Consider the following 12016-nt stretch of genomic DNA (forward strand, 5'->3'; position numbering starts at 1 on the left):
TCCCCCACCCTGCTAACACCGAGCTTGATGCCTTTAGATCGCAGGGTGGCCGGCTGCCTCTGAAAACTGACTGCCTCAGCCAAACCCAACGAGCATAGAACTGAGGAGTAGGATGTGGGTTTTTTCAGATGCTTGAAGGTGTTTTTTTTTTTCTGAGAAGAACAGTTATGTTCCATGTTACATCCCAATTACGTAAGACAAGACTAACTTCTGATGACTTGGGATAATTTCAGTGGCTTGGCTGTGTTTAGGATAGCAGCTGTCTACCCTCATGAGTTTGTTTCCTGTTCATTTTAGGGATAATCACAGCAATGGAAGATTACACAAAAATAGAGAAGATTGGGGAAGGTAAGTACAGAGAACTGTGAGCCTTGTAATGCTCCACAATTTATCAAGTGCCATTGAAGCTCTGTGCATATTGGCTCTTAGAGGAACTACTGGGATTCAACTAACTGGAAAAATAAGCTTGTGGCTAACTGAGTAACTGTCTCTATGTAAAAGTTTTCAGACTGCCCTTTTGAAGATGACATGGTCTATTTGAAATGACTGATCAGTGCTGAGAAGCGTCTACCTTCATATCGATGTTTAATGATGTAACTTTCCTCTGGGGAGGGAGAAGTAGTGTGTTCAGGGGCCTGAAACCAGCTTTTCAAACTAGGAAGCGCCTCCACTCCTTTGCATATGAACTTGCATACCGGTTGCTCCTGAAATTACACTGCGTGGTATACTTATTTTGCCTGGAGCTGCTGGTAGGGAGTAGTGGTTTGTGGATTGTTCTGCTTGGATTATATCCAGTCACTATGCTTGTCAAGGAAAAGAGCAGATTGTAAACCTCTGGAGAAGTGAATTTTGACAATCTATTCACTATAAGGCACAAAGAAGGTTGCTGCAATGCAGATGTTAAGTCACAAACTCCTTTCACTGGAAATCTAGCCTCTGTTAAACGTAAGTCGACGTATTTCATAATGCTTTATTCTTACATAGACTTGAGAATTTGCAGTACGTCACCCTGAGAAGGCTCTCAAAGGTAATCGAAAAGTGTATGACGATACACCTTAGCTCTTACGACGAGCTTCGTAGCTGAAGCCTTATGCATGAATCTTCCTGAAAGAAACTAGTTTGAGGCTAATCTGATGGATTAATGCTTCAAGACATGTGAAAAGAGAATACTTAAACTGTCTGGGTTTGCTGAGGGGTCTACTTCTGTGGACACTGATGGTTAAAATAGGTTATTGATTTGAGGTTTGCTACCTGTTCCAATTTTTGCTTCTGTTGAGACCCACAGCGCTACCCTCTCTCTCCCTTACTGAGGATTGTGCCAGAGGTAATTCCGTAGGTCTGATCTATAGATGGATAGATCTCCAATTGCAGAGGGAGCACTACTTTTTTTACAGCTGAACCTTTAACCTTTCAGTGTGAGGTGTGAATGGTAAAATTGTAATCCCTTGGGGATGAAAAGCTATAGGTGATCTTGCATGAAAGTTTATCAACCTGAAACTCAAAGTATCTGGTTTTAGAACTACATTTTCCAAATATTCCAGTTTCACAATTGGGCTATTAAGTACCCTGTCCTAGCAAATGATCCTGTTTATGGGTAGCATGCTTTAAACAAAAAAACAACCATTATTGCATGGTTAAACTGCCAAAGCTAAGTAGCAGTTTGTAATCAAGCCAAAGTCTTAACCAAAACATACTTGATTGCAAGGACTCTTGCCTATGTTAGCAATTCTTATTTGCAATGACTTGTCGGTACCTGAAGCTGGTATTTCCTATATGCATTTCACTGTCTTTCTGTTCAGGTACCTATGGTGTTGTGTATAAAGGTCGGCACAAAACCACAGGCCAAGTGGTTGCAATGAAGAAAATACGTCTAGAAAGTGAGGAGGAAGGTGTTCCAAGTACTGCTGTCAGAGAAATTTCTTTATTAAGAGAGCTGCGTCATCCCAATATAGTCTGGTATGCATATACTGGTATTTAGCTAAAGTCGTTGAAGGGCACTAAGTCCCTTCAGGTAAGAAGTTGTTTTTCCACCGCTCTAGTGAGGTGAGAGCGAACTGCTTAATTCAGTGTCTGCTGTATAGCCCCAAATCCTGTGTTATGCCAGCTTTCTAATTAAGACTTCCTCATGCTGCCTCTTCCTCTTCTAGGAATCTAACGGATTTTGTTGATGTTGTAACTGGTGTACCTGTCTTCATAGGGGTTATTGTCAGAACGGAGACAGCGTACCTCATGAAAACTGGTTGAAGCTGTTATTTTAGTCAGAACTGGATTTGCCCCCTTGGAGCAGACCGTTTGAGCTCGGTGCTCTTCTGGGAGCCTCCGTCGTCCATCGCTCCCTTGCTGTTTTGTAGCTGAGATGTAGGTGTTGAGTTATAATGCTGGCACACCTGAGCTACCAGTGAAACTTCCATCAGTGACTACTTGACATGTGGAACCGATAGCAGATATCTGTCATCCCTGCCAAGTGGTTACTTGCTCTTTGATGCAGCAAAACACTTTCTCTAATTTGCCTTAAAATAGGTCAAGTTCCAGCCATGTAGTGTCTCAGTGTAGGTATGATGGGGTTTAAGAACCCTTATCTATTATGGAAGAAGGAGATATAAAACCTGTGCAGATCCTGCTGTGTCTGTTAGGTTCCTATTATAATATTCCCTTGAACCCTTCTAGTTAATCCAGGCCCTGCCCTAATAAGGCAGCCTCAAACGGAAGCTAGGCACCAACACCCACAGCCTTTCTGAAGGCAACAGTACCTCTTCTCCTGAGTTCCTCTGTGATAGTAGGCACGAGGGAACATGAGGAAGCATACAGGGTGCTTATCTCACCCTGACACTATTCCACATATACTTGATTTTCCAGATGACAGTGTAGCTCACTAGGTGTTCATCTTTGAAGACTGCAAGATTTGTAGGGCTTTCATAACAGGAACCTGGAAATGTCAGCTTGTGTCCCCGTTGAGAGGGGGAATGTAACTGTGAGTCCATGCATTTTGCGGTGGAGTTGATCGTATGCTCAATTTTCAGTCTTCAGGATGTTCTTATGCAGGATGCCAGACTGTACCTTGTCTTTGAATTCCTTTCCATGGATCTCAAGAAATACTTGGATACTATTCCACACGGCCACTATTTGGAATGTTCACGTGTTAAGGTAATGAGGACAATTTCTTAATACAAGACAGAAATTAATCCAAAGAAGATGACCTACAAAGCCATAAGCAGCTCTTGCTTTCAGTGTAATTAACTCCTTGAGGAGAAATGAAAGGTTAAAGAAGCAGCTGTGGATAATAAGATGAATGTGAGTTTTGCTCTCAAATGCCACTTCAAATTCTTTTAATTACTGAAATTGAACTTCCTTAAACTAAGCTTAAGTAAAGAATTAATTTGTGTGGATTTATGATTCATATTAACTCAACGTCTGCCATGTTTTGGCTCTCCATTTCCTACTACTATGGGGAGAGCTAAGGTAAGGGAACAGCTTTATGTTGTGGAACACTCTCTTGTACTAAAGGTTACTACTTTTTTTTCCCCTCCCACCTCATCCTTTCTACAGAGTTACTTGTATCAAATCTTGCAAGGTATCGTCTTCTGCCATTCAAGAAGAGTTCTCCACAGAGACCTAAAACCTCAGAATCTCTTAATAGACGACAAGGGAGTGATTAAACTGGCAGACTTTGGATTAGCTCGAGCGTTTGGAATTCCAGTGCGGATATACACTCATGAAGTGAGTGAGTTGGAACATCCTCTTGGTGATTTGCACAATGCTTACTAGCTTCCTGGTAATAACAGAGTATGAAACAGCTAAAAAAGAATCACAGAGCTTTTGAACTCATAAACTACCAGTATCCAAGGCTTGTGTTTTGTTTTATTCAATGGCTTTCCACCTTCCTGGCTGTGGTGTTACTCTTGGTGTTACCAAAGCATCTAATGAATCCCGCTGTTACCTTGACAGTGAGTCAGGTGGGCCAGAACTTGTTGCTTGCTGTCTCCTGAGGGTGTTTTTGCTTCACAAAGTTCTCCAGTTTGTTGAGGGCTTTACTGTCTGTGTGCCAAAGGCCTCCTGCTCTTTGGGTAATGTAGGAAATGGCTTTGCTTGCAGTAGAAAATACTGCAATGGAGTCTGTTATGCTCATCTGTAAATTAAGTCTGAAACTAGTATTGTCACTGAAACTTCCAGCACTGGCTGTTATTTTAATGAAAAAAAACTGTGAATGCTGCTTAATAATGAGCCATTGTTTTTGCAGTCAAATAGAGGACCTGATTCTAGAAACTCCTAAAAAGATTTCCTTGTTCAACAGGTGGTGACGCTGTGGTACAGGGCTCCAGAGGTGTTGCTGGGATCTGCTCGTTACTCTACGCCTGTAGATATGTGGAGCATAGGTACCATATTTGCTGAGCTGGCAACTAAAAAGCCACTTTTCCACGGGGATTCGGAGATTGACCAGCTCTTCAGAATCTTTAGGTATGGCAGGCTGAACCTCTCCTTGCTACCTGTGTAGCTCTGCTGTGTGAGTAAGTGCTGTGCACTTAGTTTAGTCTGAAACCTGCATGCACTGCTCCATGTTTTGCTTTTTGCTTGCACAGAGCTTTAGGTACTCCCAACAATGAGGTATGGCCTGAAGTAGAATCCCTGCAAGACTATAAAAACACATTCCCAAAATGGAAACCTGGCAGTCTGGGAACACATGTCAAAAACTTGGATGAAGATGGACTTGATCTGCTGTCTGTAAGTTGTTTTTTCTTAACCTGATGATGAAACTGAACAGTTTGTTTCAAATACTCTGGGGTACACACAGCTGTACTGACCACCCCTGGACAGACTGAAGATCTGCTGATCTTCAAGCTATCTGCAGTGGTATGGGCTGTTGCTCTCGTGGAACTGGCACCTTGTGTGACGTTCACCTTTCACAAGTGATGGAGGGCCAGGCAACCTTTTCTCATTGAGCAACTGCGTCTCAGCTTTTTCATACTGGTAAGCGAGGTACAGCTTGAAAGTGGGGACCAGGCTTTTATAAATAGGTTTAAGCGAAGGCTCCTGCTCACAGACTGTAGCTGTCACCTCTGGCGCCAGCACTGCGTGGCTGTATGACTGCTGATCCAGTTGGAAGTGTCTTTGTTCTACAGCAGCATGTGGGTTAATATTAGTAGGTTAAGAATTCATGGTGGCTGTAATAATAAACAGTGATGGGAACAGGTGAACTTATTGATTAGCTGTGAAACTGGGGTCTTATTTAAGTCAGTTGGTCCCAATTTCCTTTACATCATCCTAATTGGTATATTTTTGTGTCTAGTGTGAGTTTACTTTAATTTTGTGCCCATGCCATTGAACTGCCACACTAAGCTTTTATTTGACAAGCTCTTCATCAGGCTGTTTCATTTAGTGCTTTTCCAGCTTGTGTGCTGCCACGGCGGACTAGTTTTAGATCACACCTAAGCTGTGGTCTTAGATGCAGCTAAGTGCAAGAATGTACCTTGGTGACTTACCCTAAAGCCGCGTTTCTACAGTGCAGACCTGCATGGGCAGGGGTGTGCTCTGTGTGCTGAATCTTCAGAGCTGTTTCGGTACAAGGGGAACTTTGCACAGCAATTGCCAGTGTAGCTGGCTCACATTTTTAAGCAGAGTAGTTCATTACCTGTACTGGTGTGGCCGTGGCAAAATACTCCAAAGAGGTGTTACCCAGGAAGCTCAGATGGCCACAGTTTCTCCCAATGTCTTTTTGAGAACAGAGCCACAGTTCAGACTGACAACCTGAACGACAGCTGTTAAACATGCTGTTGTTTGGAGAGCTCTCCGAACCTTGCAGCCGTATTGTTTTACGGAGAAAGCTGACTTAAGCGGGGAATAATTCCACTGTGTCCACTGACAGCATCACTATTAAATCAGCTTGAGGTAGAACTGTTAGTGATTGCATTTACAAACTGAAATCAATTGAACAGGCAAGTGAATGGGGTTGATACAGCCACCTAACTGGCCTGGCGAGTACTCCTCTGAGGTTAGTTGTGGCTTCAGCGTGTAAAAAACAATGTTTGGGGCTGCTGCTATAAAGGTAAAAAAGCAAATGACTAGTTCCTTGAGTAGTGTTAACATAATACTAATTTCTAAGCATATTAATTTTTTTAAAACTTGTATCATTTTGCCTTTAATACATGTTGACATTTTAGCTTCCTGCTAATGCCTGGTGACTGGTAGGGCTGAGTTCTTGGGCATCTGGAATCAGTTTAAGTTTCTTTCAAGCCTGAAGCAGCGATACACCTTCAAAGGCACCCAGAATTGCTCATTCTAGAGCACAAGCTCAGATGTGTCAATCCAAATGTTAACTTCTAGACTACTGCAGGTGGAAGTAGTATGTGAAATAGCTATCTCTGAAAAGGGGTTACAGAGCCTTGTGTTAAGACCCGCTGCATGTCTGAGGCTGCCAACTTAGACCTTCACACGCTAAATGACTTCCGTGGCCAACATGTCAAGGCAGTTAATAGCCGTCACCAACAGCTTTGGTCTGTCAGGCACTAAGGCTCAGGAAGAAGTATGTTCCAGACTGTTCAGAGACACAGTGATCACTTTTCATCTGTCAGCTGAAGTGCTGTTGTCCCCACATCACAGCATCCCTTTTCCGGAGGAATTTGCCCGTTTACGTCAGCGCCAGTTTTCAGAGAAGCTTTGCTGTCAGCGTTGGCTCTAGGATACGGTGTTTCTGGGTTACCCTACCTCTTAGGGTAGAATGGGATGTAGAGGGTTGAAGCTGGAGCTGGCGGTGCAGTTGGCAGGAGTTTGGAGAACGGAAATGCAAATGCAGTGGTTTGCATCACTTGGAAGAGTCGCTGTAGGCTGAAGTCTAGAGACAGGTAAATGTCAGGATGAGTGTTGGGCAGAGTAATGCTGGGTAAGCTCTTCTGGAAGACACGTTTGTGGGGCTGGGGGAGAAGCAGCCAGTACAATCCCGATTACCTGGCTTTGAAATGTACTTTCCTTTAGTAAGGAGAACTAAAACCAACAAGACTTAGTTAGCAGTTTTCTACCAGACCTAAAACTAAATGCTTCATTCCTTTCCTCTGTCCAGCCCCTGGCTGTGTGATACAAACTACAGATGCTGCTTTTAGAGTGCTAGAAAAGCAGTCTCCTGCTTGCTCTAGAAAATGCTGAGGGCTGTTTTAATTGACCTCTCCCTCTGAGAAATTGTGGAATGTAGGGGGAGAACTTACCTTTATTGCTACTTCATTATGACTGTGGTTAATATGTCTGTTTAACCTGACTTTAGTTCCCAGTTCATGAGGGGAGTAAATGTTTCCTTTTGTCTTCCAGAAAATGTTAGTTTATGATCCTGCAAAAAGAATTTCTGGCAAAATGGCCTTGAACCATCCATATTTTGATGACTTGGACAAATCCACTCTTCCTGCATATCAGATTAAGAAACAATAGACCTTTGGACTATATCAACCAGAGTGAAATATTTGTGATTATTTTTACTGTTAAGTGTCTGTAAGTTGCCTGTCCGTCTGCTCTAAAACCGTGGCTGTGTGTAGTTTGGTTTAACTGTTTTCTAAATGTAAATATTAACCTGTTAGTGCTGAGTTCAAATACCAAGCAAATACTGCTGCCATTAATGCAGTGACCTTTCTATAAATAAAGCTTTAAATCCAGTGGGGGACTGAACTTATTTCCAGGCTGTGGGTGCTCTACGACAGGACTGTTTTCTTTGGAATGTGCTGGTAAGGTACGACTTGTCTGAAGTGGGTCACCTAAACTACTGAATTGTTAGTCTTGATAGAATAGGAAATTCTTATGATGCTGGAGTTTGTTTCAGTACACGTCAGTGTAAAATCTTACTTGAGCACAGGAACTGATGTGCCAAAGGACACTTAAAGGAAAATGAGATCTTGAGCTCTTTTCAAAATAGTCTATAAGTATCTAGTAGGTGATTAGCTGAGCTCAGCTGCTTTTATTTTACCCAGACATAATTCATTTTAGTGAGAATATTGTATTACCATCTGCTGCTTTTAAAATAAATGGCTGGTAAACCCAGATTTTTATGGGGAACAAAGAAAAGAACAACAACTTTACCCCCTTCAAGGACTTAGAAAGTAAATATTGTAAAAGCTGGTGCAAAAATAAACCTTCACCTCTTCATGTGCTGCTGTAGATGTGGGGGGCAGAGGTGGTCCTTCCTGGGGCAGGACATCAAGCAATGCCTTGATGCTGTGGCATTCAGTGTATCCATCCTCTTAAATCTGAGCAGGCTCAGCTGATGGGCACGCTCTTCTGCAGGCTTAACCTGGTTCAAACAAAGGTTCATTTACAATCTGTTCTTTTCTAGTGAATTCCCATCTTGTGTGTGTTTGCTCGCATCGTTTATGTACCTTTTGTGGCACCTGGATGTGGAACAGTGTCAGCAGATATCCTTGAAATTGCTGCTACCAAATATGCAGAACTCTTCTCTTCACACATTTTTCCCTTTATCCAGATTCTCTCTCATTTGATAATCCCTATCAATTTGACCATAATTGTGTTATCCCTCTTCCTAGCTTATTTTCCTGTCTTAAACATTTTTGCTGTCATACATCAGCCACTTCTAGAGTCATGTTTGCTTTTGAAAGTGTAAGTCTTTTCACTGAGGTTCTCGTTCTTAAAACCATTGGCTGTGTGTGCTCTCTTACAAATCCCACTCCGCCTAGTGCTTACTGGGGTAGGGGGATGCAAGAAATGACAGGAAAAGAGAAAAAACAGGGTTTCAGGTGAAGGCAAGTCCCACCTCCACAGCTTGGAGTGTTCTGCATTAGCAGGGGCCAAGGCAGATTCTGTCTGGAGGAGAACAAAGCTTTCACTCAAGTCCTGTGACTTTCCCCCCTCCTTACTTGTGAGGTAGAGCCAGGAGGAGTTCTTCCTGGGTTACAGTCCCTATCCGTGTCCCTCACTAGGTGGATTATAGTTGTACCCAGAGGGTCTGATAACATCCACCTTGGGTGCCGCAGAAACGTGTCTGTCCCAACCCAACTTCAAGGGTGGCACTCCCCCAGTACCAGGGAAGTCTGTCCTCAGTTTGAGCTGCTAAGGAAAAGCTTCAACACTTCAAACAACTGCAGTTACTAGAACCAGGAGAGTATTTCCTGCGACTGGCAAAGCTGAATGCGCTGGAACGCCGTGCTGTTTGCCAGGAAACGAGACTGTTACCTGCTGCTGTACGCTGCACCAGCTAGTGCCAAAGGAAATGAGGTGATGATGTGTGTGACAAAAGAAAGGGAGGTTAATGGCTAGAAAAGATCTTGCTAAATGAAAGAAAATGCACAGCTCTGAACAATTAAAGCTGGAAAGTGTCCCTTTATGCATAAGTTGGTGTCTGACTAAGACTGAAGCTGCCATTAACTAAATCAGTAGAGCAGCTCAGGGAGGTACTGGGCTCTAGGGCTGCGTAGGCACTGCCCTGGGACAGTCCCTTGGCAGCTGGTAAACGCGTGTTTGCTCTAATTCCTGTGGTGCTAAAAGAGGACTGACTAGCTTTTCGCTGCTGTGTGGAGATCTGTTTTCAGTGTCTATAGGCAGTTTTCTTCAGGAGGGAGGGGATGTCAAACCATCGTGATGTTGCTAAAAAGGATCACGTAAACAACCTCCTCTCTATTGCTGTTTGTCCTGCAACGTGCACTACAAAGAGCTTTGCTGCTGCATCTGTTGAAGCATGGGGTAGGATTTATATTTGCCCAGAGGGGATGGGAAACGTACCTGCTGGAGTCGTAAACCACTTGCCAGGAAATTTCTATTCAGCAAGATTGCAGCTGCATTTGCTACACTTAAAATTACTTTTAAGCAGCAAATAAAACTTTTCTGCAGCAAGTGACTGAGAACTTCCTAGCATCCCTGTATCAGTTCTGACAAGCCTGTTCCAAAGAGCAGTATTTCCTGCTTGATGCCTGCCGACCTGCATGAAGACAGGTCGATTTGATTTGATTTTGCATCAGCTGTATAAAGACTGAGTGGGAATAAGGAAACACTGAGAGAGAGGCCATACTTCATTAGGCCTGACCATTCTCAACTGAGCTTCTTGCCTTATTTTCTTGATGAGCTGCATCAATTCATGAGGTAATGTAAAAACTTCCCAATGCTTCCCAAGACCACCAGCTGCTCTGGTTTCCAACTGCTGTGTCAATGGCTGATTTCAGGTAATGACTCCTGGGCTTGTTCCCACTGTGCATTCCCGCATAAAGTATTGTTTCCCTGCATGCCGACATCAGCAGGGTACGGGGTGTTCACCTCTGTCGGGTACATCTCAGTTCAGTGCGGTCTGCTGGCTATTTCATTGTATTTTCATTGTGTGTGAATCAGGAACAGTCTAATGATGCTGCCACCTGATTAACTGACTGATCTCAAGCCTATATATCCAGTGCAGGTGGCTGGCTGCCTTTAATGGAAGAATTGGAAGTGGTAGCTGGTCTCTCCCTGTTGCTAAGATGACAGGTATTATGCCTTTGTGAATAATTAGTGGCTTTACAGGATTAGTTATATTCAATTCTTTGAATTTAGTGAAAAACTCTGGGGAGTTTAGCCTAGTGTGTTGGAGGAGGTTGTTTAAGAAGATATTTTCCCTAACTATTTTAAGTGGTTACCTATTCTGTGGAAGTGGAACCATTCTATGGTTCTACTGAATTTAATTTTTAAAAGGTCCTGCCTACAACTCACGTAATATCCAACGTATGCAAGGCAACGTGTTTGTGACAGTCAACATCTGTCATCTTGGTAATCTGCATCTCGGTGAGTTGGAGATCTCTATCGCCAGCTTCCTGAAGTGCTATTTTCCACCCTCTCCATTATCTGAGTCCTTTGACTCAAGAGGTACCAGAGATGGACCTTTTCCAAAGCCATTCTCCGTGACAGGGATTACAGGGAGATGGTCACAACCAAACCAAGGGCTGGCCCTGCCTGTCTCGCTTCCAAGGGGACTAAATACAATGAGGAGAGTTACGGAATACCGAAAGTTGTCCCATCTTGGCTCATTAATGTCAGGGAGAGCTCAGGCTCTGAAGTGCTCCCAGTGGGTGGCACGGAGGAATAAAAAGAAAGGTCAGTCCTCTTCACCCTGTAGGCTCTCTTAATGGATCACGCTGTGAACAGCTTAGCGCTGTGACCTAGGAGATCCTCAGCTACCTGTGGGGATCAGAGAGGATTTCACTGGCTGAAGGAAGGCAGGGAAAAGGCTAAGTCTCTTAGTGTCCCAGTCATGGGTCATCTGTGGCTGCTTCCCACAGGATCCTGACCTTTTTTGTGTTCTCTCAGACCAGTGTGAGCAAGTCCCTCAGCTTCTGTGCTCCAATTCAAGCCCTTGTGTAGACTGTGGACAGTAGTGCCAGTATTTCACAGCTGTTTGCCAAACTATGGTTGCTCCGGGCTCTGAACAGATACTACTTTGTACTACAGATGTGCCAGACACCTGCCAGCTCGTCTCCCCCACCGCAGGTCCGTGTTTCTGAAATACCTTTTAACTCCCCGCAGAAAGGGAGGAGGGGTTCTCTGCGATTAGACTTGCCTTGATCTTATTTTAAAACTGTAATCTGAGGGTGAGGAATTACAGCTTCTGTGAATTACCTCACCCTGCTCAGCATCTCATCCTGAGATGTCCTGGAGCTGCTGACTTCCCGGGAAGTTGTTACTCGGCATCCTTGGGTGACAGGCAGAAGGATAAAAGGAAGAAGTGAAAGAGTGGAAAACTGGCAGATGGCTAGGAAAGCTGAAACTATTTTATGTTCCCATAAAGTGGGGGGAAAAGATTTATGTGGAAGCTTTTCCTAAACGTTATGATGTTCATAGTAAGGGTTTGAAAGCCCCTGGGGAAGGGGGGTGTTTTATCTCATTGCAGAAACCTGGTGCTTTTCCCTGCGTCGCTAACTAATACATTCTATTTTCTGCCTTAACGTCTGGGGCCCCACACAGACGCGGTGGGGCTGTGGGACAGGCTGGTTTCGGGGGGCTGTGGCGAGGGGCAGGAGACACCCCCGACCTCCCTCGCGGGCTTAGCCCAAAGCGGCCGCTGCCATCGCGC

The 12016-nt window shown here is 43.9% G+C and overlaps 1 protein-coding gene across 1 annotated transcript; it reads left to right on the forward strand.

Annotated features, from left to right (window-relative positions):
- Window positions 1–301: 301 nt before the first annotated feature.
- CDK1 (cyclin-dependent kinase 1) lies at window positions 302–7410 on the forward strand. Its single transcript, XM_010160855.1, has 7 exons — window positions 302–348; window positions 1800–1956; window positions 3021–3144; window positions 3547–3717; window positions 4292–4455; window positions 4578–4719; window positions 7294–7410. The coding sequence occupies exons 1-7, from the start codon at window positions 312–314 to the stop codon at window positions 7408–7410; spliced, it is 912 nt and encodes a 303-aa protein (XP_010159157.1). The 5' UTR covers window positions 302–311.
- Window positions 7411–12016: the final 4606 nt, after the last annotated feature.

Source organism: Eurypyga helias, unplaced genomic scaffold, assembly GCF_000690775.1.
Source record: "Eurypyga helias isolate BGI_N326 unplaced genomic scaffold, ASM69077v1 Scaffold35281, whole genome shotgun sequence".
Taxonomy (NCBI): Eukaryota; Metazoa; Chordata; class Aves; order Eurypygiformes; family Eurypygidae; genus Eurypyga; species Eurypyga helias.

Coding starts and splice junctions, on each gene's coding strand:
- CDK1 (XM_010160855.1), top strand. CDS start 312: ATGGAAGATTACACAAAAATAGAGAAGATTGGGGAAG. Junction 1,957..3,020: donor CGTCATCCCAATATAGTCTG/GTATGCATATAC, acceptor CTCAATTTTCAG/TCTTCAGGATGTTCTTATGC. Junction 4,456..4,577: donor CAGCTCTTCAGAATCTTTAG/GTATGGCAGGCT, acceptor TTGCTTGCACAG/AGCTTTAGGTACTCCCAACA.